The sequence below is a fragment of the Ursus arctos genome, unplaced genomic scaffold (assembly GCF_023065955.2).
Source record: "Ursus arctos isolate Adak ecotype North America unplaced genomic scaffold, UrsArc2.0 scaffold_3, whole genome shotgun sequence".
NCBI classification, from domain to species: domain Eukaryota; kingdom Metazoa; phylum Chordata; class Mammalia; order Carnivora; family Ursidae; genus Ursus; species Ursus arctos.
In genome coordinates, this window is record NW_026622985.1 from 90,735,413 (window position 1) to 90,762,974 (window position 27,562).

Below are 27,562 nucleotides of genomic sequence, written 5' to 3' on the forward strand. Positions count from 1 at the left end.
ACAGGGATGGTTAGCTGCTAATGAGCCACCTGAGGGACAGACTGGGGACAGTCCCATAAAAGAAATGATTGAGCTGTTCAAGTACAGAAAGGCATAATCTACCACACTTATTTAAACATACACCTGGACACAAATAAGATACAAACACTTAAGACTGTGAGCCACAAAAAGCAAGGATAAGACAACGCAAAAACAACAAAAAAACCAACACAATTCAAACATAGATGAAGGACTTGAATAGACATTTCTCCAAAAATAAACATAGAAGGGGCCAATAAGCATATGAAAAGATGTTCATTATCATTAGTCACTGGAGAAATACAAATCATAACCACAATGAGATACCACTTCATACCCATTAAAATGGCTATTATCAAAAGAAGAAGAAGAAGGAGAGGGAGAAGGAGAAGAAGAAGGAGAAAAAGAAGGGAGAGGGGGAGGGAGAAAAGAAAAAAGAAAAACAACAGTGTGGCAATTCCTCAAAAAATTAAATAATAATTGCCATAAGACCCAGCAATTCCATGTCTAGCAATATACCCAAAGGAATTGCAAGCAAGGACTTGAAGAGAATTATACACCAATGTTCATAGCAGTATTACTCATAATAGCCAGAAGGTGGAAACAACCTGAAAGTCCACCAATGGATGAATGAATAAACAAAACGTGGTCTATCCATACAATGAAATATTATTTGGCCTTTAAAAGGAATAAAATTCTGATGCCTGATACAACATGGATGAATCTTGAAAATATTATGCTAAGTGAAATAAACCAGACACGGTAGGACTAATAATGCATGATTCCACTTCCATGAGGTATCTAGAGTAGGTAGATTCACAGACATGAAGTAGGATATTGGTTATCAGGGGCTGTGCGGAGGGGATGGTGGGGAGTTCATGTTTAACGAATACAAGAATTCCAGTTTGGGATAATGAAATTGTCCTGTGATGAAGAGCAGTGATGGTGACGCAACAATGTAAGTGGACTTAATGCCACTGAATTGTATCCCTGAAAGTGGTTAAAATAGTACATTTTATATTATGTACATCTTCCCACAATAAAATTATTTAAAAATAAGGCAAGAATAAAGAACATTTCTTCTTGCAGTTTTCTAGTTGGGATTTGGTTGCCAGGAAGGTCTCGAGAGAGTCCTGCAGGGGTATAAGAAAAAGGGAGGGGCTGCAACCTCAGTGCCATGCCTGGCTCTTCCCGCAGTAAGCCTTGTGGAACCAGGCAGGCTGCACAGCTTACTACATTCTAGGGCCTGCCTGAGGCAGAAAGAAAGATGGTCCACATGGTAGTCCAGCATCTCTACCTCATGTCTTTGATGGCCGAGTCCCACTTCGCTGGAAGAGATTCCTTCTTTTCTCAAGATGTGGGACTTCCAGGAACCCAGGAGATATGTGGGGCAACAGATGCCCATTGCCCATCTCCAGAAATGCTGACATGAAGGGTGACACACGGCCTTTAAGAATTATTCTGTTGACCCCCTCCCTATGATTAACAGGCATGAAAATTAGATACTGCCCCCCATCTAGGCCCACCTGTTTGTCAGGCCAACAGTAACAAGGGTCCTCATCATAAATGATAGATGTTGTCCTCTCCATCCCCCTCGTCAAGGTCCAGCCCAAGATTCACATGTCCCAGGGTGTTGCGACGAAGGATCTCCCAGCCCCGGTGGCTGCTGCTGTGAGATGTGGTCCGGGACAGGGAGGGGGTTGGGGGGGCCAGAGAGGCTCTGGCTATGGTCCCACTTTCAATGGCAGAAACAGAGGGCTGTTTCTCAGAAAGCTGCTCTTGTCCATCCTCCTTGTCTGAGCCCTTGAAAGCTTCCACATAGCGAAGTACTCGCAAAGGATTTTGATCATGGTGGTTCTCGACTCTGAGGAGGGCAAAGGGGAAGGGATTCAGTTTAGGTGAAGAGAAAAGGACTGTGATGAGAAGGAGAGAGAGGTGGAAAGAACACATGGAGGAAACAGGACCAAGAGGACAAGGAAGGAAGGGACCAGAGTCCCAGGATCAAATGAAGGGAAGTGCAGTAGAATGGAGGGTAAAGTGGGATAGAGACCAAAGAGGTAAGCAGTCAGGTTTTAGAGAGTAGTGGGGTGTGTGTGTGTGTGTGTGTGTGTGTGTGTGTGTGTGTTTAATAGTGAACACGGAAGAGAAAACAGAGAGAGAGGGGAGAGCCATGGTCAGGAGCTGAAGGTAGAGTATGGAGAATGTTAGCTTCAAGGCAAGAATTTACTAGACATGGGGGTCAGGTAGGAACAAGACTAGAACAACCTGGGTAGCCCATGCCCACGTCTAAGCATGGACACATACATAGCCTCACACACGTTACTGCCCTGATGTACTCACAGCCTGGCATCAGCTATTAGCGGTCTTGTCACCCTCCTCATCAGCTCCACCCACTTCCTCTAAACAGGCTAATGCAGTCTCACTTTATAGAGTGATGATGTCTCCCATTGGTCTAATTGGGGATCTGAGGAATGAAAAGATGTGTACTAAATGTGGAACTGGTTACACTACTCCCATGGCCTCACACTTGTTGGCACATTACATATATGCACTGTCACTCACCGCAGGAACCAGCGGTCCCCCAGCCCGTACTGGCACCCGCAGATCCCAGAGCGAGGCCACAGGAAGCGAGGCAGCTTCCTCTCCAGCATCACCGTGGTGGCCACCACCTGGGAGGAGTGAGAGGTAGAGGAAACTCAGAGTCATGAGGTTTCAGGGGACACTTGAGGCCACTGTCATAGGCACCAAAGAAGAACCTGTCAGATGAGGATCCCAGAGATTGGGGAGATGACAGTCATTTAGCCATGCCCTCACCTGTGCCAGGCATCATGCTACCTGCTTTACTCATCATTCATCATAAAAGCAGAGAGAGAATATTTTATGAGTGTTTTCAATAAAACTGTGACCCCTACATTACTATTCACATTCATAGAAAATGAGCCACTCCAAACTAATTTCATTTGCTTTTTCATAGGAAAGCCATAGACTAGCTATCTTGATTTAAATGAAATGATTAAATAGAATCTCTATGATGGTGGAGATGAAATGATGCTGCTAGTGTTCAGGGAATTTGCAGCAAATTAAATACCCATATCCTACAAAGAAAGAGAGTGGGTTAATGACTTGGGTAAACTTGGCAGGGAAAATTCTAGTGGCACGTCACATGTTCTGTCCTTTGACCAGCCCTCATTAATTACTTAGATGAAACATAGAAGACAAGCTTATCAAATAAGCCTGTGACATAAAACTGGGAGGGATATGTAATATGTGAGGTGACAGAAGCAATATAAAAATGGTATCACCAGACTGGAATGCTGGTCAAAAACCAATAACGTGAAATCTAAGAGAACCAAATGTAAGGTCCTACACATTTATGTTTAAGACCAAAGTATCTGTGTAAGTACAGGAAAACAGCAAAGGGGCCCCACTAATTAAGTTGCATAACAAAGATGCAGGGGTTCTAGTTGATCATGACCTTGGTAAGGGCAAATTGTATATTTGCTAAAAGACCTGGCTCAATTTGAGGTGGCATTTATACTATAGTGTCCAAAGCAAGGAAAGGCATGACACTTCTTTATACTGCATTCCTCCAATCCTATCAGGACCACTCTAGTTTTGCAATGACCATGATCTTGGTTAGTTGAAGGCACCAGCAATCCTTAAAATAGCCCAATTTCCCATGTCATGTTCTTCCACTCAATTTTCTTAGTTGCACCAAGTTCCCTCCAACCTCAGGACTTTTAATCATTTGTTCCTTTTCCCTACAGAGCTCTTCTCTTTCTTTATCTTGAAAAGGACGTTTATGGGGAGCCTGGGTGGCTCAGTCATTAAGCGTCTGCCTTCGGCTCAGGGCGTGATCCCAGGGTCCTGGGATCGAGCCCCACATCAGGCTCCTCTGGTGGAAGACTGCTTCTTCCTCTCCCACTCCCCCTGCCTGTGTTCCCTCCCTCGCTGGCTGTCTCTCTCTCTAATAAATAAATAAAATCTTAAAAAAAAAAGAAAAAGAAAAGGACATTTATGTGTCCTGTTGTGCCATAAGTCATCACCCCGCCCCCCCCCCCAACCTTGTTCTGGTAACAGAACCTCTTTAGCTTACAGCATTGTTCCTTCACCATCCTGTCCATCAGTTAGGGTAGACTGGACTACACACAGGCCTGGCCAATTAGTCTATTCTCCCCTAAACTCCACCACCACCATCTCCACTCTCCAGTCCTTGGCCTTAACTTCAGATTCAGGGATGCACTTATGGCTCAAACCCGTTACAGTGAGATGGAACTTAGACTGGGTTTTCAGGGGAAAGATGTTCTTTGAGGGATTACATATTGCACAGCATCAGGAAACACACAATACTACAGGAAAGGGGCTCTTGGAATTGCTCAATGCAGTACATCTGCTCATTCCTTTGGGAGTTTGGAGCTTCTACAAGACATGGGAAAGAGTGACTTAGGAGAGTCTGGATAGGAGAGCAGAACAGGGAAACTAATGTCATGTGGGAAACGGAGATATAGGCTCTGGCCAGATATGCCTAGAGCTAGTTTAGTTCTTTAAACTTTCCACTTATGAGGACCAACATATCCTCCTCCCAATACCTTTTTTTTTAAAAGTCTATTCGAGTTTGGTTTTCTGTCCATGTAGCCGAGAGTCCTGATTGATACAACCCCTATCCTTCATCTCTTTCTTTCATTCTTCTTAACTGGCCAATTCTTACTCCACCAGGAAAGCATTTCCTAAGCTTTCCCATCAGACTGCTCTGTAGCATCCTGTTCTTAGCATCTTCTATTTCTCCATGACACTCTTACTACTGTAACTGTACAGGCTTCCAGGAAGTCCATTGTTAATGGCGGTCTTCTGAACCAGACTGTAGGCTCCATGAAGACACAGATGGCATCTATTGTGTTCATGATGGTGTCCCCAGCTCCTAGACATTTTCCAACACATAACAGCCTCTAAGTAATTATTATTAAGTGAATGGAAGGTCTGAGGGGATAAATGACGGCTGTATTCAAATGTCTGAATGGTGTTCATACAGAAGAGTGTGTTCTGTGTTATGTGAGAAGAAAAGGCTGGGCCCAAAGAATGGAATTGTAGAAAGATAGGTTTCAGCTCAATGCAACATGGACATTTCCAGTAACAAAAACTTTTGAAATACGACAAAGCTCTCCTCCTCCCAACCACTATCCAAATCCGCATGATAAAAAGGTCCTAATCAGCATTAAAAAAGATATTAAGTGACCCTTTGACCGATGAATAATCTCTAGGTAGGAGCTCAACTAGAAGACCACTAAAGGTACTTACAACTCTAAAATTGTATTATCCTCAATGATATAAAGAAAAAAATCACAGAGAAACAGGGAGAAGCAAATAGAAGATAAGGTGAACATTAAAAACTAGAATATATAGGGGCATCTGGCTGGCTCAGTCAGTAAAGCATGCCACGCCAACTCTTAATCTTAGGATTGTGAGTTTAAGCCCCATGTTGGGTGTAGAGATTACTTTAAAAAAATCTTTGAGAAATAATTAAATAAAAAAAAATAAAAACTAGACTATATAAGAATAAGACAGTTTCTAGTTCTCACTGGACCCAAGGTTGACTATTAGATCGACTTTTCTCCTGTGATCAATACCTCAGCTCTTGGGTATTGAACCTACCCCATCACACCATTTTACCCTCCTTTTGTTTCTTCCTCTGTCCAAATATACCTTTGTTGAGGTGACAACCCCACTGGATTATTCTGTGATTCTCCTAAGAGTCATCTACCATAACATATTCCACTTTGATTTTTCTGTCCATACTCTTCCCCTTAGTAAGACTAACACTAATAAACTCACCTGCGCCCTCCAGAGCTCGTCCCGCTCGTGGGCCACCCGCCAGTGTGTGTCACCCATCATGGCGATGAATAGGTTGAGCATGAGCAGTGTGGCGATGATGGTGAAGGCAAAGTAGACAATGCCAAACATGAAGGGCAAGTTCACTTCGTAGTTGGCAGGCCCATCGATGACAGTGAGGAACAGCTCGAAGGTGCTGAACAGTGCCATGGGGTAGTCATAGAATTGCCCTAGATTGGCTGGGTCCTCTGTCTGGAAGATGACATAGAACGCTGCTCCGCCCAGAAAGTAGGCATGGAGATGGGGAAACAGGGAGTTATCACAATAAGTATGGGCCTAGTCATATCTCCACATACTTACACACTTGCAGACACATAGATATGCCCATAAATGTACATATGTGACTGTGTACATGTAAGTCACATTCTACATGGGGACCTGGCTAACCCTGAGATGTCAAATGACCCAGTTCATCAGTCTGGAAAATGGTAATACTCAGCCATTTAACAAAATGTATAAAGTATGTGTGTGTATTATATTATAAATATATATATATTTTTTATAAATATATATTCACATATAAGATGTGAAAAGCAGTTAGGTGACTTATTACACACTTATTACACTTATTACACACACACACAAAATAAGTCACCTAACTGCTTTTCACACAAAATAAGTCACCTAACTGCTTTTCACATCTTAGAAAATAGAATATGTAAAAGATGATTTGTTACAAGAATGCATGGAATCTCCAACAATTTCAAAGAACTGACATATGAAATGATGAAAAAAAAAGCACCTTTAAAAAAAAAATCTCAGTGACCTCTAGATAACCATCCATCACTCTGAGATTCCCTGGGTGAACTTGGACCCTCATGGAGAAGGTTTCCCAGCTCAGTGTCTAGCCTGCTGGATAATACTGCACATCCTGGAACTTTAGTACAGCATTAGAACCTTTGAAACACTCCTGCCCGTATGGTGAACAGAAATATAAAAGTGATCTCAAGAATGGAAATAGGGTCTATGACAAAGAATCAAAAAGCAAGTGCAACAATCAAGAAGAGATGGTTTAGGAGATTCTGGGTATAGGACATCGACAGAAAGCTGCTCTGTCATCATGATCTCATTTTGCAATTGGCAAGTCATGATACTATACGCTATATAACATATATATACTATGCAACATACGCATACTATGTAACTATACATATATGTTGTGAGTGGTAATTTATGTGTGCAGATGGGGTAGAGAGTGGGGAGAAAGAATACATAAGAAATACTCCAAATAGGCAGACTACCACAGTTTTACCCATTCATAACTCAGATCTTGGGGCATTTTTTTTTCAGTCTACTGTTTGGTGGGAATCCCTGTTAAATGGGAATTCTTAGGACAAGAATAGTGTCCTTTGTACTAAAATCCATGGTCTTTTAGAGCTGGGGGGAGGGGTCTTTAAATACTGCCTAGGACATCCCCTTGTCTTACGGATGTTTAGTTGCAGACATTAAAGACTGGATTTGAGTTGCCAATCTTACTCCTCTTCCATCCTCTTAGCACCTTTCCCTAAGAACTTTCTCCACTTGTTCACTGCCCTCACCCTCCCTCGGGCTCTGGCTGTCATTTTCTGACTATCCTCCTCTCTCTACCCTGAGAGTCCCCCTCTCCCCGAGCAGCTTGGGCTGAGACTGAGTCCCTGCTCCCTCTTTCCTCAATCTCTCTTTACAGCTCTTTTTCTTCTGTTTTCCTCTCTCACTCTCAAACTTTCTAAAATCTTTTTCAGTACCTCCTCTTTGAATTCTTTCTTTTTCTCCCAAATTCGATCACACATAGGAAAAAAAAAGTATGTTCTGTGTTATTGAATTCTCTATGCTTCTTCTGAAGTATAAACACAGAAGAGTTAAATATTGCACTGTCTCTGTTTGCCCACATAGTTTTCTGAGATCTGCAACTGGCCAGTCTTTCCTGTTTAATGGCCCTCTCTCTCCAAAGCCTTTCTTCTATCTCTTCTTTAATGATCTTGCAGAGCGGTTAGTCAACATGAATGTTATTGGCCCATAAAGTCAGAGTGCATGGTCTCACTTCTAAGCCAACCTGAGTGACCCATATCCCGTGGATATGCTTTTTGACTCAATTTCTACTGGGGAGGTGGGGAGCAAAACAGAGAACTGAGAAAGAGTGAGCCAACTTTCTGAAGAACTGGACCCCATTACCTAGTAGAAGAGGGGACAGTGCTCTTACCTGAGGCAAATCCCAGAATAACCACAGCCATTAACCAGCAGAAACGCATGAGGTCTCCAAAAATCATCTACAGGAAAGAGAAGGGGAGGGAGGGTGGAGTGACCCTTCTCCACCTGCCTCTCTGCAGCCATCCTGCTAGACTGGAGGCCCCCTAGCTCCACCAGATCCACTCAGAGCAGTGTTTTCCTGTTTGCTCCGACTTCCTCCCTCTGTCTGGAAAGGTCCTACAGCTGAAGCCAGAGGAAGCTTTGGGGAAAGCACTGACCTTCTGGATCATGATGCTGAAGGGACCAAGCATCTGGAATCCTCGAGCAAAGTACATAACACTGCACCAGCCCAGCACCAGGGCAATGGACATGGGCACCATCTCCCCGTTCATGTTGGAGAGCCGCATCGCCATGGTTACCAGCACCATGCAGGCATAGATGATGCTTGGCAGAGGGGGGAGGAAGAGAACAAGGAGTGAGAGAGGAAATATTCTTATCCCCTCTAGCATGGTGAAGATTGGGTAGTACCCCCTCAGGCTTAGTCCTTACACCCAAAACACACACATATGAGCCCACCAGAGGGAAATCCCTGAAGGTGAGAGTCAACTGAGGTCTAGGTCCCGGAGAGTAAATGGGAGACCTGGAACAATTCTGGCAAGGGAAGGCAGGGGACTGAAAGGAAGGGACACTCACATGATGACATGGAACGGTCCCCCGAGGATAGTCTGTCCAAAATATCGAGAAGCACCAACCCTAAAGATGTCTGGGATCTAGGAAGGCACCGGTAAAACAAAAAGACAATGTGGACTGCAGTTCAGTCTGGGACCCCAGGTGGATGGCCTCAGCTTGGACCCTGATGGTACCTCACCTCTAGGAGCAGGATGATCACAGCCCCCGCAACGGTCACCAATTCCCCCACCAGACGGATTTTATCCTGCTGAGTCACATAGGCCTCCTGTGGGGGTAAGTTCAGGGTAAGTACTTTTTGATGGATTAAGAGTCAAATCTTTTTTGGGCAAGTGGTCTAAAACAACTGAAGTCCATCTCAGATAAAGAAAAGCCCCCATTACCACCATCATACCTCCCACCCCCTACCACTGTATTTGTTATTGTGGCTAACTCTGTTTTCAGGGCATTAGTCTAGGTATCCAAGGCTTAAAATACATTGTACATGCTAATAATGTGAGCCACCCCCTAGCGAATCACTATAATATATATGGTGAGCAGAAGTTTATGATATGTGTACCAAGGGGTTGAGATCACATTTCAGAGTATCGAGTTAAGAAGGCTAAACCAACAGGAAGAGTTATCAGTGGTTTGGGATGGTTTCAACTATGCTGAAAGTCCAGCTTTTCCAATCTCATTGTGATCCTTGGAAGATAGACTAGACTATAAACATATCACAGAATTCAGATTCCAGAATGGACCCAGAACCAACTAGTTTTAGCAAAACCTTGAATAAACCACTTAATCTCTCTGAGTCTGAGGTTTCTCATCTGTAAAATGGAGACTATAATGCTTTACCTTCCAGTGTTATTGTGGAGATCACATTCGATGATGTATCTGGATGTAGTTTATAAACCAGAAAGCACTATAGATATGTTAATTGTAGTTTTATTATGATTTGGCAACATAGAAAAGGTCAGAAAACAAGGCTAGAGACACTGTATGGATTTTAGTTTTGGAAGAGTCCCAAAACTTAACTTTAGTTAAGGAAGGTCCCTGCCTTATCCTGAGCAGTGGGCATAGAAGATATAGCCCTAAGGTCAAGACAAAAGAAGACCATCCTCCTTATGTGCATGTGATTTCACAGTGAAAGTCTTACAACTTAACACATATGCAGTGATAGAATTCAACAATAATGATCCTTAACTTTTTTGAAGTGACGAGTCCATTGGAGAGTATCATTAAGACTGTGGACCCCCTTGCCAGAAAAATGTGTTCATATATATGTAATCCCCACATGAAATTGTATAAATAATTTCAACACATTCAAGTATGCTTTAGACTCTGAGGAGCTCTCTTCTCTAAGGTCACTTCTCTGAGTGGTGCACCCAAGAAAGGAGTTGAGAGTCCCAGCGCCAGTGGGAAAGTTGATGATCTAAGCTAGGAAGGGTGTGATCCCTCATTAGGCATGAGGAATGCTAATCATCTCTGCTCTGCTGGTAAACTGGAACCTCTAAGCATCCCTCAACAGGGTACTTTGAGAATGTACTCCCTGGTCCAGTGAGAGACATAATTTTGAAATAGGAAGAGATGCTATGTGGTAGGAGGGGATCAATGATATAAAGAAGGTATCCACCAGGAGCCCCATTGTTTCTCAGAAAGCGACAGCTCAGAAGCACCCAAGGATATGAGGCTTTATGGAAGAATAGGACCAGACTACCAACAGAGGGTGGAAACGTTTCAGGTAAATCCTATGGGACTAGGAGAGATCATAAAAAGAGCTGGTGTCTGTGTTCCTAGGAAACAACGTGATCTAACCACCTGCGGCTAGATTTTGGTGACTTTGTTATTGTTGTTTGTTGTTTAAGGAACTGATATTCTCTTGACAAACTGGTCGATTTTATTTATCATCTAAGAGACAATTTGCCTTTTGCCTTGCTTCCAAGGAGGCTCAGAGGCTGTTTGTTTTGTTTTGTTTTTGTTTTTTATACTCAGCTCTGAGTCCCCTACCTCTGTCCTGAAATTCAATTCATAGGCCTTGTTCTTTTTCTTTATCTTAATGTTCCTGTAGCATCTCTCTTTAATTGTAAAACATTCCAACTCCTTTTGAGAATCAGGTAGTGAGTAGTTGGATAAATAATAAGTACATTAACTATAGAAATAAAATAACTGCATCTGTGCCAAATATGTGTCTGTACAAAAATTTTGAATTCTTTCACAAGTTTTTATCTTTGTTAAATAGGTCTGGAAATCTGCTCGCTCTTGGCTCAACTAAGTAAAGGAATTGCACAAGTTGGCCCTGAGCATTGTGCGGGATCATAGCGCCCCTAGAGGACGGTGGGAGAGTGGCATCGGCTATTCCCTCAGGAGGTGAAAAGGTGAAACACCAACCAATGACACTCTTCTTCTGGGGCTTCTCCTCACTTCCACCCCTCTGCTTGTTTAACAGATTCCTCTACAAGTAGGAGTTCTGGGGCGCCTGAGTGGTTCAGATGCTTAAGAGACAGACTCTTGGTTTCAGCTCAGGTCATGATCACCCGGTGGGGTGATCAAGCCCCACTACGGGGGTTCTGTGCTCAGTGGGGAGTCTGCTTGAGATTCTCTCTTTCCCTCTCCTCTGTCCCTGCCACAACCCTGCCTTCTCTCTCTCTCAAATAAAACAAGAACAAAAAACAAACCAAGTATGAGTTCTGCACAAGTTCACCAGTGAGTAACAGGTGTCCCAAGCTTTATCACAGCTCCACCTGGGATCTGACTGCCCTAAAGTAGCTGCTGCTACAACTCTGTCCTTAAAAGTCCTCTCCTAAACCGGGCCGCACAGTGCCACAGTCTCCTGAAGGCTCCCTTCCTCGCTGCTATCCAAGATCACCACACAAGACCCTCATATAGGGGTTTTATTTGTCTTTAATTGCTCTCTCTAGAGAGGAAAAGGTAATATATATGTGTGAAAGTTGCAATAAAAATAATGGCAATTCATACAACTCAATAGCAAAAAATAACAATCTAATTAAAAACTGGTCAGAGGAACTTGAATAAATATTTTTCCAAAAAAGACATATAATGGTGCTCGACATCACCAATCACTAGGGAAATGCTAATCAAAACCAAAATGATATTTATATCACACCTGATAGAATATCATCCAAAAAAACCCAAACAAACCAGGGAATAACAATATTGGTGAAGATGTGGAGAAAGGGAATTCTTATGCACTGTAGGAATGCAAATTGGTGCAGCCACTATGGAAAACAGTATGGAGGTTCTTCACAAAATTAAAAATATAACCGCCATATGATCCAGCAATCCCACTTCTGGGCATATACCCAGAAGAAATAAAAACAGGATCTTGAAGAGATATCTGCACTCCCATATTTATTGTAGCACTATTCATAATAGCCAAGATATGGAAACAACCTAAGTATCCATCAATTGATGAATGGATAAAGAAAACATGATATATATATATACCATAAAATATTATTCAGCCACAAGAAAAGAAGGACAGCCTGCCATTTGTGACAACACGGATGGACCTTTGGGGCATTACGTTAAGTAAAATAAGCCCAACAGAGAAAGACAAATACTGCACATGGTGTCACTTATATGTGGAATCTAAAAAAAAAAAAAGGTAAAAATCCTAGAAACAGAATAGAAAAGTGGTCACCAGGAACTGTGGAGTGGAAGAAATAGGGAGAAGTTCGTAAAAAGGTATAAACTTTAAAGCTCTAAGAAGAATAAGGCCTTAAGAACCTAACGTACGACATGACTATAGTTGATTACTACACTGTATTATATAACTGAAATTTGCTAAGAGAGGGGTGCCTGGGTGGCCCAGTCAGTTAAGTGTCCAACTTCTGGTTTCGGCTCAGGTCGTGCTCTCAGGGCCATGAGGTCAAGCCCCAGATGGGGCTCTGCCTTCAGTGGGGAGTCTGCATGAGATTCTCTCTCCCTCTGCCCCTCCTGCTTGTGATCTTTCTCTCTCTATAATAAATAAATAAATCTTAAAAAAAAAAAAGGAATTTTGCTGAGAGTAGAATTTAATTGCTCTCACCAAAAACTAAGGTAGAAGGTAAATATGCGAGGAGATGAGTGTGTTAATGAACTAGATGGTGGGAGCACTTTCACACTGTATACATACTCCAAATCACTGCAACGTACATGTTAGGTATCTTGCAATTTTCTTTATCAATTATACCTCAATAAAAATGAAAGATTAATGGAACTACTGGGCTTTTAAAGCACTTTCTTTTTCTTTTGGTTTTCAGGGGAATTCTAGTGCTTCGCACCAATGTATATAAGGTTGGCTCTCAGTTTGGAATAGATAACTCTTTTCAAAGTTGAGATTTTCACGTTTTAAAAAAGGACGGGAGCATTGAATTTTGGTGAACGACGTATTGATGTCTATTGAACTGATAATAAGAATTCCCCCTTCATTAACCACCTCTGTGAATTAAACCCTAAACTCAAGCTGGGAATGAGCTTTCCTTTGAATTTCTGAGAATTTTATTCCCTGGAGACTGTATTCAAGATTTTCTGTCTATATTGAGAGCCTGATCCACAGTTTTCAGGATTTTTGGTCTTTATGAAAGGGTTTTGGGATCAAGGTTGTGCTTGGTAAAGTAAAGTAGAAGACACACTCATTCTTGAGGTCCTGTTCATTCAGTCTCCCAGTTCTCTCTCAAATGCTTCCCTTTCCTCCAATTCGCAGCACTACTCCCTTACTGCAAACCCGTGGCATCTGTCATCTGGTTTACCATGAAGCCATTGCCCTCATTTGGCCCACTCCCCGCCATGCTTCTGGACTGGTCTTTCTAAAATGCAAATGTCATCACATGGCATCTCTGCTCTATACCTTTCCTGGTTCCCTTAAGTCTTCAGAATAGAAGTGAAAGGGAGAGAGGCACCGGGGTGGCTCAGTCAGTGAAGTATCGACTCTTGGTTTTGGCTCAGGTCTTGATCTCAGGGTTATGAGCTCAAGCCCTGCCTTGGGCTCTGCACTCAGTAGGGAGTCTGCGGGAGATTCTCTCTCCCTCTGCCCCTCCCCTTGCTTGTTTGCTCTCTCTCTCTGATAAATAAATAAGTAAATAAATAAATAAATAAAATCTTTAAAAAAAGAAATGAAGGGAAGATGGGAATGGAGGGTGCTGCCTAGGCGTTTATCATAGCAGAAATTCCATTGATAATGTCTAAATTAAATTAATGAATAAAGACGGAAGCATATTATTCAGCAGTGTGGCGATAATGACAGGAATGAAAAACTTAAAGAGGTAAAACCTGGTTGCCTCCATGGAATAGGACGTGCGTCAGGAGGGGCCGGCCCCCACACTGCTGCTGTTCATTATACCTGCCCTCTAATTTTTAAATCATGTGCCTGTATTCTTTTAATTAGAAGTGCCACTGGGAGATGAGAATTAAACAAAATAAGACCTGGACTACCAGACGTGACGTACAGAGCCCTTGCTGGTCTGGCTCCTCCTCCGTGTCCTCACGTTCCGTGTGATGCTCCGGCCACATTGAACTATTGGGGTTCTTTGGCGTTAAGCTAGGCCTTTGTGTGGACTATGCCCTTTTCTTAAACTGCCCTCCTCCATCATAGTTCCTGGCCCACTTTAGCCTTAAGAGTCAGGTCATGGCATTCCTCCTGGGGCTCCTCTCCTGTCCCTCCACCCCAGCTCAGGGGTTCTCCCATAGGCACCTGGCACCACTCTGCTTACAGACCTCACCCAGCACACTATAATCATCAGGGCGCTACATGCCTCACCAGTCATCTCAGAGCTCCTTGAGACCAGGGGCACCTCACTCCTTTTTATCCACAATGCATGGTGCAGTGTAGTGGATGCTCCATTGTTTTGAAAGAAGGAAGGAGGGAAAGGAGGGGGTAAGCAGGGAGGTTCAAGCTGAGCATGATCTGAGAGTTGCAGAAGGGAGATAAAGAGGGAATCAGGAAGCAGGAAACCCATCTGGAGGCGAATGGGGAAAAGGTCACAAAGATTCGGGGTTTTCCAGGATTTTGAGATTTGTAGCTCAAGGTCACCTAAGAGGGCCTGGCTAATAATGTACTGAGAAAATACTCTACACCACTCCTCTAAAAATAAATGTCTTTCATTAATGACTGGAATTCTTTATATCATCATAAGCTTTGGAATTTCAGGAGTTGTCAACAGCCAAATCCCCTGAGGAGGCTGACCATTCATACTTCATGGAAGTGAGCCTAATGACCTTGCTCTCATTTACCAGCTGGCTGAGCTCATTGCCTTGAAGGAAATGCCCAGAGGGGGTGGGCAGAGCAGAGTCAGAGTCACCTGCACCACCGCGGAGACGGGCAGGGAGCGTGGGCAACCCAGAGGAAGTGGGAAGACGGCCGAAACTGCACTCAAATTCCAGTCCTAGACATTCTTTTCCTCCCCAAGACCCCAGCTTGCAAAGGAACGAAGTTTCCAGAAAGAGTCCTGCTGGCTCGTAATGAGGGGTTACTCTGATCCTCTAGAGCATGCAGGGGGTCCTAACCAAGGCTGCCCCTCACACGCGGTGTCCCTCATCCCGACCGCGAGAGATGAGGTATAGCTGGACAAACTGGGGCATGTGGCAGGCCCTGGGGGCCCCTCAAAGCCCAGAGACATGAGTTTCTCATGCAATGGGGCCACTAAGAAAGGAGACTGGGACCGAGCACATGACTCTGGAGAAAGAAATGGCCTAGCTTGGTAGGTACAGGTGAAGTTCGGCAGTGAACCAGACCAAAACCCCGATCCCAGGGCTGCCCTTACCCACTGAGTGCCTTTGCCAAAGTACTTAACCTCTCCTGGCCTCAGATTCATCGTCTTTAAAATGGTGATACTTTCCCTTAATAATTAGGGTATCTATGTGGACTAAAGGATATAAGGCTTTGTCATCCAAAGTGCGGTCCACAGAATCACAACATCATCATCCCCCCGCTGCTAGTTAGAAATCTCGGGTCCCACTGGAGCTTTAATTGTCAGAATCTGATTTTAACCAGCTCCCCCAAGCACTGATAAATGCGTGTAACTTGCACAAGGTAAGCACTCAGCACGTGTTATTTTTACCTACCAGCCCCCCTACTTCCATTCATCTCTTTTTCTCTTTAATTTGCTGTGCTTGTCCCATAATAAGCTGCTTAGGATCCCTGAACAGCATTGTGTAGAGCTGGATATTAACTGGGTTTTCAAGTAGCTGTGGTGCTTTGGGTTGTTCAGAGCTTGTGAGGAATAATGATGTGTAGACAAATCAATCCCACTGACCACGACAGGTGGAGGACTTTTTTTTTTTTTTTTTTTTGCACAAAGCAAATATTTAATAAATGATTCCTGAATTATTCAATTTGTTTGCTGCTTTCTTAGTTATTCTTAGGACAGTGTTCTTTCTATTGCTTTTTAAAATTTAAATTCCACTATAGTTAATATACGGTGTTAAGTTAGTTTCAGGAGTACGATATAGTGATTCAACAGTCCCATACATCACCCGGGGCTCATTGAGATAAGTAAGCATACTCTTTCTCCCCTTCACCTATTTCACCCATCCCCCCTGATAACTATGTTTGTTAAAAGAGTGGGGTTTGTTTGTCTCTTTTCTTTCCTTTGTTTTCTTTCTGAAATTCCACATGCGAGTGAAATCCTATGGTATTTGTCTTTCTCTGACTAACTTATTTCACTCAGCATTATGCTCTCTAGCTCCATCCATGTCCTTGCAAATGGCAAGATTTCATTCTTTTAAATGAATGCAAACCTATGAGTCATTCCTGCAGCACTGTGCTCCCTCCCCCCTGCACCTAATCCATTGTGCTGTAGTGATGCCACCCTGGCCCCCAGCATGTCCCTAGGCCAACCCACCATTATCTCTTGCTTGCTGAACCATAACAGCCTCTTAACTGGTCCCCCCACATCCACGCTGGTGTCCTCAAATCTGTTCTCCACCTTATAAACAGAGACATGTTTCTAAATCAAAGTTCTTGTTAAGTCCCTCCCCTATTTAAAATCCTTCTGAGCTTCCCATTGACTTTGGCACAGAAAGTAAAATCTTCAAGATGGCCTGCAAGGCCCTTCATGATTTGAGCAGGGTCAGCCTGGGCAACCTCATCTGGCAGCTCCTGCCCCACCCAGCTCCTGTGCTCTAGCTCTTCTTTCTGTCCTCGGATGCTGGCAAAGTTCTTCCTGCGGCAGGGTTTTTTTGGTGCATGCTTACTGCCTAGGACTAACTCTCCAGCTTTAACTGGTGTCCAGCTCTCGGCTTAGGGATATTCCTCAGGAAAGGCGCCTCTGGCTTTTCAGCATGCCTAGGCCCCTGTTATAAGCTCTCCTAGCAGCCTGTCCTTCTTCTTGTCATATGAAACCATAATGTGAATTGTAACAATCACAGGTTGTGATGAAATATCTATTCATTTACTTAATGTAAACCAGTCTGTAGACCCGAAAGGGCAGAGATCATGGGTGTTTTGCTCAGATCGTGTTGAATTCCTAATGCCTACAACAATGTCCAGGCTCCATAGGCTCTCTATGGTTATTTGCTTAATGAACAAATTAGTGACATGTTCTTGGGAAAAGGGCAGGAGAGAGATCGAGGAAATCTTCAGGAGACAAAGAGGCATTTCAATGAGAGAGCAATGCCCTCTTGCTGAACAGCACATCAGGAATCTAAAGGATCAGAGGGATTGACTTAAGACTGGAAAGTTATAGATGAATAGGTATCAGAAACGGAAGCCAGTAGTTCTCAGGCCTGGCTGAATATTAGGATTACTCAGAGTTCTTAAAAATACCATTGACAGGGGGCCTCAGCTCCAGACATTCTAACTTATTAGAAACCAGTATTGTTACCAGCTGCCCATCTTGGTTAAAAGCCACTGATCCAGTAAGAGGTAGGATCTGTGAAAGGTCAAACAACTATTTGATTTCAGAGTTAGGACTAAAACCCAAGCCACCTGACTCCCACACTGATGCTTTCCACTCACCTGGAAACCCAAGAGAACTGGCATCACTGTGCATGTCGCCCTGCCTAAACCAAGTAGACGTTGAATGGAGGTAGGAAATCAACTGAACTAATAGAGTTCTTAGGAAACTCTGGAAAAGCACAACTTTTATGGCTGAACAATGAGGCATCTTAGAGTGCAGTAACCCCAAAGAGACCTCTGAAACTGGACAGAAACACTCTCATTCCATCATTTCTGTCTGCTTTTGTGTTATTAGCGCTGGCGCATAGAAACAGACGAGTTTTTCCTTTCCTTTCAACTGTCCTGAGAAGGTGACGCTGGGCTGCTCTCACGGAGCCCGGTGACTTCTCTGGATCCCATGAGATCCGCAGAGGAAATCCTTCAGTGGCTGGGAACCCTGTGCGCCCAGATTTATTGCTATAATTGGATAGTAAAGTATTCATTTGTGTAAGATAAAGCTCTGCGGGCTAACCAATGTGTCAACAATTATATTAATCAAATCAAGACACCAATGGTGCAATTTCCATTTTTCTAAGACTCCCAAGTAATAGAAAATAGAAAAAAAAAAAGAGAGAATTTCCTATTATTTAACAAGCCTGGTACATGGTGAAAGCAGGATCTTTCAGATCATGGTGATAAGTTTAGGAGCCCCTGATATTATCCAGATGGGCTTAGTACTGAGTAAGAGGACACAGATATTGCAGAAACTCTGGACACAGCTCAAGGAGGAACGTGAAACAATAGGGATCTTCCACTGGTAGTCTTTGCTACCTGAACCCCTTACAAAAGCATTCTTAATCTCTGAGCCCCTTTCTCCCATCAAGAAAAGAACATTTGAAAGTTAACAGTCTTCTATTTGGCCTAAAGTATCTATTATCTAGGTGGAAGACAAAAGGGTAAACATGGTAAGGGCGGGGGAAGAAAGAAGAGGAAAGAAAAAAAGGCGGAAGGGGAGGTGCTCTCAGCTAAATCCTGCGGTAAGGGGGAGGGGATCTTCTAAAGAGAGACTATCTGGGTTAAAGGAACAGGTTAGTCTTGTGCCAGAGAGAAAGGGGGCACATGGAGAGGAGTCTCTGAGTAAAAAATTGTTCAGCATCACCCAACTCTCAGGCCAGAATGCTATCTACAGTCTAAATCCAGAAAATCCCCAGGTAAGCTGGAGCCAAAGGACTGGGAAAACAACACATCTGAAAAATAGGGCCTGGAATGTTGGAAAAGCCCAGCTCCCCTCAACTCGTACATGTGTATGCATTTTCCCCATTTCTAGTCTCTCCCCTACCCCACTGGGCCATCTCCTCAACGTCCTTATTTCTCCCTGTGTGGGTTCCATGCCTGGGCCAAGCTTCACGCCCAGTTTGAGACACGTGGGACACAACCTCCCCCCAGCGCACTGGTGCCCACTCTAACAAGGCAGCCCCAGCACACTCAGGATTGTCCTCTCCAGGTAGCAAACCCGACTCTGTCAGAGATTGGCTCTGGATCCATGAGCACACCGAATATATAGCGAGAGGCAGTTACAGAAGCAAGAGAGATGGAGTGTCTTGACCTACTCTGGGGTTCACTGATGCTCTCTGTTGCTTCTCTGTGCCTTCCACTAACTTGACTCAGGGTTTTTGCTCCTTGACTAGGCAAGCAGCTTATGTTCTCTTTCTGACCCAAACGATCCCTCTTCCTAGCCTAGGCTGTGTCACACCTGCGGCTGGCCCATCCTGCGTGCAACATCAGTCTCCGGTGACTTAGCTCTTACTTGCCTGGCAAAGTTCTTCTTCCTCTGTCTTTTGCTTTCTGCCCCCATATGTGCACTCACTTTTGGCTATTTCAGGTCACCGGGACAAGAATTTTGGTTACTCATGAACAGTAAACCAACCCAATGCGGCCATACTTGTTGACTGTCTATGCTCGGAAGTACTCATGAGAGTCTACTCATTCTGTCACCCACAGAGGAGAGTTTGCTCCCTTCAGCAGCAGACTCTCAGAGCCCCTCTCCACCTCTGCTGAGCCACCCTCTCCACCTGGGTCTCTGAAGGACACTACAGATTGGCAAGCCCACAGGATTCAAAGGAACCTCAAAAATTATTTACTTTCACCAGCTACTTAATCTGGGCATCCTTCTTCAGCGGATCCGACAGGTGGTCCGACGGCAGACACATTACTGCCAATGCCCTCATACTCTGAGAAGAGAGCACAGGCCTGGAGGGAGGTCTGTGTTGCCCTCACAGACCAGAAATGGACTCAGAAATGTACTTGGAGGGGCGCCTGGGTGGCACAGCGGTTAAGCGTCTGCCTTCGGCTCAGGGCGTGATCCCGGCGTTATGGGATCGAGCCCCACATCAGGCTCCTCCGCTATGAGCCTGCTTCTTCCTCTCCCACTCCCCCTGCTTGTGTTCCCCCTCTCGCTGGCTGTCTCTATCTCTGTCGAATAAATAAATAAAATCTTTAAAAAAAAAAAAAAAGAAATGTACTTGGAGCACAATGTTCCTCCCTTTAGAACAATAGGTTTTGCAAATTATGAGGAAGTTGACAAATGTATGATGTTTGTAATAACAAGTGTTCTTTCAGGGTTAGTGAGGAAAACCACAGCTCCTTGGACACGTGCACTTTTACTCACTAGGTCGCCTTGTTTGGTCTCCTATCTCATGCCTAATTGGCGTCTGGGTGATCAGGAGCCTACAGCGGCGGGAGCCGAGTGCGTCTTTCCCAGGTAGTATCCCTCTGCTCTCCAGCACCGGCACCCCCTGCTACCACTCCCTTCCACCCCCTCCCACGAAGCATCTTCACCTGTAGCAGTTTCTGCTGGAGGACGGTGTTATCCCGGGGGTCTGTGCGGTTGCCCGTGCGGAACTTGAGGGGGCGGTAGATGCAGCAGGCCGTGAAGCAGATCATATAGAGCGCGTACAAGCCGCCCAGAATGTAGAAGTACCGCTGCCCGTATTTCTTCCACTTGAAGCTCACCAGCTGCTTCACTGGGGTCTGCTCCAGGATCTGGCGAGCCTGCCACGGAAGGAGAGCATAGATGGGGGTGACCAGCATGGTGAGGAATGCAGGATTTCCCACCGGATCCCGGAGGGCAGGGCACTAGCAGCGCCACCGTCATTCATTCGGTTAGACAGCCACTTCATTTACAACTGGTAAATTTCCACTCTACGCTGAGCCGCGTGTGAGCGCTGCAGGGGGACTATCACAGAAACACAACAAGGCGCTGGAGCACCAATGAAGTTTTGAGGGATGAGCAGCGGTTAGTGGAGCGAAAGGGGGGAGCTAGAGAAGATCTTTCCATGAAGTAGCGGCAGTCGCCAAGGCAGGCAGGTGAGAGAGGTCATCCACAAAGGCAAACGGGGTGTGTCTGGGGACATGAGAGGACCCGTGGGGAGTGGTGGGCAGGAGTTGTAAGGGGTGACATAAATCAGAGGCAGACCATCGCACACTGTGAATGCCACAGTCAGGAATTTGAATGAGCTTTCCGAATGCAATGGGGAGCATTGGGGGGTTCAAGCAAGGAAGCAGGCATATTTGTTCTGGACGTGTCATGGACCAGAGAGGAGCAATAGAGGCACAGGGGTTTGGATGTGGCCATAATCTAGGCCCCTAGGGTGGGCTGGGGCCCTGATGTAAGTACATGGTGGAAGGTTAAACACAAACGAGAGAGGGGGGCAGAAGGGATGAGGCATCTGAGAAAGGAAGAAAAGTCGAATTCAAAGCATAGCTGGAGGAATTAACCATCAGCGGAAAGAACATCTTTCCCACTGAACCCAGAGGGAAGGAGAGGCGGTGGGCAGTTTGAGGTGTTTGGTAGGTCAGAGCAGGAAGTGGAAGGAGCTCCAGGCAGGGAGCCTCTGTTTTTGCCATAATGTGGGAGTCTGGGCTTCTGATGGAGCAAAGGGGGAGAGCCAGAAGGGAGGTAAGAAGGGCTCGGAATTTTGAGGGAAGGGAAAAGAAGTTGATCTCAAGGCAAGAATAAAACCTGTCAGAGAACACTGAGAGCCCGCTGAAACGGGATACCCAGGATTTGTGCTGGCACAATTCACGCAGAGGGATTGGGGTTCTCTTTTTTTTTAAATTAAGATTTATTTATTTATTTGACAGAGAGAGAGAAAAAAAAAAACACAAGTAGGGGGAGCGGCAGGCAGAGGGAGAGGGAAAAGCAGATTCCCCACTGAGCAGGGAGCCCAACAAGTTACTTGACCTCCATTTTGCTGCCACTGTGCATGGTCCAGGCCCCTCTGATGGCATACATTGTACCCACTGCAGTTACCAAGGACAGGGGCCCAAATTTGAGGAAGCGGACTAACAGGAACTGTGATTTATTTCTGTAGTCTCAGTTCCTTGAATAGCAACTGGGACTCAGAAGGTGCTCAATGAGGAATAAATGAATGAATGAATGAATGAATGAATGATAGGAAGCGACTTCCATTTGGAGAGGTCCTCAGCTAAAACGTTAGTTTGACAAAGGTAAGCAGAGGAGCTGGAGATGGGCAGAGGGAAAATGCAGTCAGACTGGACTTTTCTCCCAAAGGCCCCATAGTTCTGTTCTCATCCCCAACTATTAAAAGGCAGGGAAGTGTCTGGAGCCCAGGACCGAAGCAAACGGACAGGATTTGCTCAGATGCTTGACAGCCCCTGGACCACTGCGGCATCTGTACCTCTCGCTTCTTGGAGGAAACCACAAGCTCGAGAAAGGACACATCCTCCCCCCAGGAGTCGATCTCCGTGAGGTCGTAGAGGGTGGAGGTCAGCGGCCCGTACGTCCACTGGATGTGCTTCCGCTTCTGCATCAGGTGCTGGAACATCTGCGAGGACACAGCGGGGAGGCCCAGGGTCCGTGGGAGAAGCGGGCCACGGGCACCACGCCACCCAGCAGGGCTGCTGCCCGCTCCCCGGCACTGACGGGCACTCAGCCATCCCCACGCCTCTGGTGCGTGAACCTCCTTTTGTTTCTGCTTCTCTCTCTTTCCCACAAACTCTCTAAAGATAGAAAGAAGAGGACAGGCCAAGGGAACAGCACTTCGGGTCACCGGAGCAGATATTCTAGAGTGCCGTTCTCCAAGCTCCTGATCAGGGAGGCCTGAGGCTGAGCATTGAGCGATGGGTTCGGAGTAAGGGACTGCCGCCCTCTGGGGAGCTAGGGAAGCAGGGTCTTTAGAAGGAGGCCAGAGGGCCAGGGGCGCGCCCCCTCACCACAGTGTTGCCCTCCACTCCGGCCAGCTTGAAGGGGGTGAGACCCTGGTGGTTGGGCATGAGGTCCAGGGGCTGCAGGTGGTCCCCGCGCCCATCGTAGGACAGCAGCAGGTTGTACATCTGGCAGGCGAAGGTCTTGTTGGGCTGGAGGATGAGGACGTGCAGCACAGTGTTTCCTGCGGGGGGACACGGCTGTCCCATGGCCGTTGTACCGAAGGCCCCGCTCTTCCCCTGCCCATCCTGGGGCAGGCCCGAGGGCTGTGCGGGCCGCTGCCCTCACGGCCCCCAGTGTCGCCGCTCCCCTCCTGAGCCCAGCTCTTACCCAGGGAGTCCTGGGCCCGGATGTCAGCTCCATGCTCAATGAGCAGCCTCACGATCTCCTCGCTGCCCACGCAGGCAGCGAAAGACAAAGGGTGCTCCCCTGTGGACACAGAGGGCTCCGTGGCATGAGTGCCCGATGGGACGGGCTGTGTTCCGGAGTGACTGCCTCCTTCCCCCCACATCTCAGCTCCGGGCTTGCTGACACTTGTCAGCAGAATCAGAGGCAGGGATGGAGCAAGGGCCATGGGGCTTAAGCCCTCTAAGGCCTGACCCTACCAGCCTCCCAGGGCTGGAGCCCTCCTCAGCTCCCCCCTCCCTTTGCTCTTGCCCACCTCCCCACGCCCCCTTCCTCCCAGCCCTGGCCCTGCTCCCACCAAAGTAGATGAGATTGCGGGGGCTGCGGCGGAAAGCTGTGCCCGTAGCTCTTGCAGAGACGCTGGCCCCGTGGGCAAGCAGGGCTCGCACCAAGTTCACGTTCTGGTTCACGATGGCTATGTGCAGTGCAGTCTGACCTGGCCCAGAGAGAGCTCTCAGTCATGGGGTCTGTCCCCAGTTCTCTTGGGGACACAACATCCCCCTGGCATACAGAAGGTCCCTGACAGGTCCTGGCATAGATTTCTGCCCTTGGCTCAGCACGATGGCCTGGTACTTTGGGTGATTAGTCCCGTAGGCTGTCCCCTCACTGTCCCCACCTCTTGACTATTGTGGGTAGGGTGTACATGTGATCTAATGTTGCTATGAGAAAAAGAAACAGAGTATTGTCCTTCATGGAACATGAGAGGAGTAGGAAGGAAATATGGAACAGCTAAAGAAAGTCACGGATGCTAAAGGCCAAGCCTGGGACCTTTGCATTCCTTCCAACTCAAGGGCAACCTTCCTGAACCCTCTGTCACCCCTTCCCAGCAGAGGCCCATGTGAAGAGGTGACATCAGCCCCTTCCTTACTGTCTCCACCTTGAATTACTGTGCAGGCTCCTCACCTACAAATGGCTCGCACAAGGTGGGCTCCTTGACCAGCTCCGGGGCAGCCTCTATCAGCACCATGGCAGCTTCGATATTGTCATAGAGTGCCGCTATATGCAGCGCTGTCTCCCCCAAGGCTCCTGGAGTGGAGTAGGACAGGGGTGTCTTTCTTGCCCAGAGCCTCGCGAGGAAGGGGCTCCAGCTGGCGGTACTCTCCAGCACCCCCTGCACAACTCCTCAGCGTCTGGGGGCCAGGCCCCCCTCCCATCACACCCCAGCTGCACCCCACCTCTCTGCCGGAAGTCACAGCTTCGGTCCACCAGAAGCTTCTTGAGGACACACAGGTCATTCTCCTTGGCTGCCTGGAGCAGTGGAGACTCTTGGATCCTGGGAGAAGGTGAACATGAGTCAGGTGGAGGCAGAACCACAGAGAGGCCAATAGCAGAGAGAGGATCAGAAACATTCTCTATGTGGAACAGACACGAGTCACACAAGGTGCTCAGTGACACGACGGAAAGAGTTGTTTGCTAGACTCTAGCTGAGGGTCAGACTGGGATGAGAGCCAGGTGCAGAGCTCCCCCCGCCCCCGATGGTTGCATCATCGTCAGCTTTTCCCCAGTTGGGGGCCGGAGGGGGTGCGTGGCTCAAGGCTCAGGTGGGTGGGAGACTCGGGGGGGGGGGTGCGGAAGGCCTGGGCTGCTGAGCAGGTGGCCATGGTGACACTGACAGGAGGCCATCAGGCCTGGCCTGGCTGAATCCATCTAAGCTGAGTAAATGTTTTCACCCCTGCTCCCAGGCCTGCTGAACCGGCTTTCCTTGGGCAAGGGGAACTTTGAGAGACCAGAGGGGCAGGGAAGCAAAGATGGGCCAGTTGTTGGGACTTGGGAGATTTACAAGCTGCCAAAATTCCAAATACCCCTCCGGGCTGTTCAGATACATATCCCCACTGTCGGGGGGAGGGAGAGTTCTGGAGTGGGGTACAGACGATCTAGTCCTTCTGTGTTTTACCCTGTTTCTGACTGAGAAGGAGCACAGCCTCAGGCTTCTCTGAGAACAGTGCAACTGGGAGCGGGAGAAGCCCTGTGGACATACCCAACCTAAGGCACCTCTTGTCAATTAATCTTTGTTTCTCTGCTGCCTGCTGCCTCGATGAACCAAACAAGAGATAAAGCTGAAGCCCATCCTGCTGGGCAAACAAGTACGGGCTCCCAGGGTGAACACAAGGCAGGTGAGGGTCAAGAGGGAGAGATGAAAGGCAGACAGACTGACCAGTGCTTCCCATGACATCCCCAAGCCCCCAGGTCCTCTTTTCCAATTGCCCTGTGAGCCAGGGGGAAGAACTTTTTTATTTAAAGAAGAAGCTTTTTATCTTAAGGTGGAGCTCGAGTCTGTCTGTTAGAAAAGGACTCTCAGGAGGGACCGGCAGAGTAAGGGCCATCCCCTCCCCATCTCACCTAGTGGGAGTCTATCCAGCTCAGGGCACCCAGGGCTAGGGTTCCAGAGTTCACCTCCTCTTCTGGGGGCACCGCACACAGCCTTAGCAGCTAGGCCTCTAGCCCACCTCCCTCTGCAGAGGGGAAGTCCAGAACCCAGCTCTCTCTCCAAGATGGCCCGACTCTCACCCAGAAGTTTGGAGGGAGGGGAGGAGGTCAAAGGATCCCTCACAGGGCCTGGGGTGGGGGGTTGGTGATCAGAGAGCCTTTCCCAAATGAGGCCTTAGACTGTACCCAGGGCCAGCCGCACAATTTGTGAGGCCCAGAGCAAAATGAAAATGTAGGACTCCTTGTTCAAAAATGAAGCATTTTGAGTTGACAACAGCAGCTCATTAAACCAAGGGATCCTATGCCACTGTCGAGGGGACCCTCGCACGAAGCCAGCCCGGGCTGGACCCCAGACCTGCTATTGTCTGCTCACCGAATCCCTAGGCAACTGTCTAATGGGCGACAAGTTCCCCAAATACTCCGAGGCAGAGGCCCAACTGCAGGATGGGTCCCTGCCCTGGCCACTTCTTCATGAAATGATCTGTCTCCAGGTGTCAGCCCCACCTGACCTGAAGGCATCCCAGGGGCAGGCACAGGCCTCATTCAATCTCTGTGTCCTCGGGATATGGCTGGGACACCGTAGACTGAGAGGTAGATAAGCTGAGTTTCCCTTATCAGCTGGTTGGCTCCAGGTGTAATACAAAACAGAGCTCTCCCCCCTTTTTGCACACAGTAACTTTCATTCATACTAATGGGAATTCCTTACTCTTTCTCCAGGCAACAAGTCTTCAAAAACCTGCAGGGTCTCATGCCTTTCCCCAGTAACTTGTTCCCCATCAGCCTGCACCTGCCTCTCTCCAGGGTCAGCTGCCCTCTGTCTTGTCCCTTTCTGACCCCCGCCCCCCTCCGCCACCAGGCAGGCTGGTTAGAGCTGTGGTGTCATTTTGTCCCTGGCTTTGAGTCTACATTGAGTCTCCTCCTGCCCTGCCCATGAAAGGACGCAGCCGGGGTTTGTCACAAGCGGGCTGGGTACAGCCCAGTGCCTGGCATGGAATGCCGGCTTGCTCCAAGAGGGAGAGACAGCCGAGTGGATCACAGGGCTTGGAGGCCAGTGTGGGGTGGGATGCAGCATGACTGGGGCAGCCTACCTCTTCTGTTGCAGCATGTGGGCCTCGTCCACATGCTGATCCCAGTCCTGCCCTCTGACCAGCCAGGAGGCCAGAAGTTTCTGGAGTTGGACCCAGGGTCCCTCTGCCTTAGGTGGAGGAGCCCCCATATCTTCTCCTTACAGCACTGGCGGGTTAGGGAATGTGGTAAAAGGAGCCAGTCCGGGACTCCTCAACTGAGGAGGAGGCGGAGCCTGTTTGGGGTTGGGACTGGGAGTGTATCTCCTGTGTGACTTGTGCATGCAGCGTGTAGTGTGTGTGTGTGTGTGTGTGTGTGTGTGTGTGTGTGTACGCATGCGCACGCCCGCATGTACTGAGGGGACTGGGGGCCCTGCCAGGAGAAAGCAGATTTACCTGGAGGAGGAGCTCTTTCTAGAGAGCCCCTGGGGCACAGAACCTTCCCTAGAGCTGGGAGGGGAGAGGGGAGGGAGATTCATTCCTGGCAGTGGGTTGGGGCTGCAGCTGAGACAGGGGAAGGTGAGGGAGGGTGAGGCGGTGGAAAATAGAGGGGGAGCAAGGATGGAGCCCAGAAGGTGGGCCCCACAAGCAAGGTGAGCACTTACTGGGATATAGGACAGTAGAAAAGTGAAGCCTTCCAGCTCAGCAATCAGGCAGGTCCTGGTTTGAATTCTGGCTCTTGGCCATTACAGATCAGTTAGGCGAGCTTTCTGGGCCTCAGTCTTCCAATCTGTAGAATCGGGCCAATAATCGTATGGTTTCCTGGAAGTGTCCCTAAAGCATGATCGTAAGAGCCCAAGGACTGCTGGTTCTCCTTCCACAGAT

At 47.2% G+C, this 27,562-nt stretch overlaps 1 protein-coding gene across 1 annotated transcript; it reads right to left on the bottom strand.

Annotated features, from left to right (window-relative positions):
- Positions 1 to 1,578: 1,578 nt before the first annotated feature.
- On the bottom strand, positions 1,579 to 26,889 carry TRPV5 (transient receptor potential cation channel subfamily V member 5). Its single transcript, XM_026512828.2, has 15 exons — positions 26,762 to 26,889; positions 24,422 to 24,519; positions 24,150 to 24,272; positions 23,545 to 23,682; positions 23,172 to 23,270; positions 22,850 to 23,025; positions 22,315 to 22,461; positions 20,453 to 20,665; positions 8,939 to 9,025; positions 8,764 to 8,840; positions 8,349 to 8,514; positions 8,084 to 8,150; positions 5,848 to 6,116; positions 2,581 to 2,687; positions 1,579 to 1,882 (listed from the first exon to the last, which is right to left on the bottom strand). The coding sequence occupies exons 1-15, from the start codon at positions 26,887 to 26,889 to the stop codon at positions 1,579 to 1,581; spliced, it is 2,199 nt and encodes a 732-aa protein (XP_026368613.1).
- Positions 26,890 to 27,562: the final 673 nt, after the last annotated feature.

Coding starts and splice junctions, on each gene's coding strand:
- TRPV5 (XM_026512828.2), bottom strand. CDS start 26,889: ATGGGGGCTCCTCCACCTAAGGCAGAGGGACCCTGGGTCCAACTCCAG. Junction 24,273..24,421: donor CTGTGACTTCCGGCAGAGAG/GTGGGGTGCAGC, acceptor ACTCCACTCCAG/GAGCCTTGGGGGAGACAGCG. Junction 8,151..8,348: donor TCAGCATCATGATCCAGAAG/GTCAGTGCTTTC, acceptor TCTTTCCTGTAG/ATGATTTTTGGAGACCTCAT.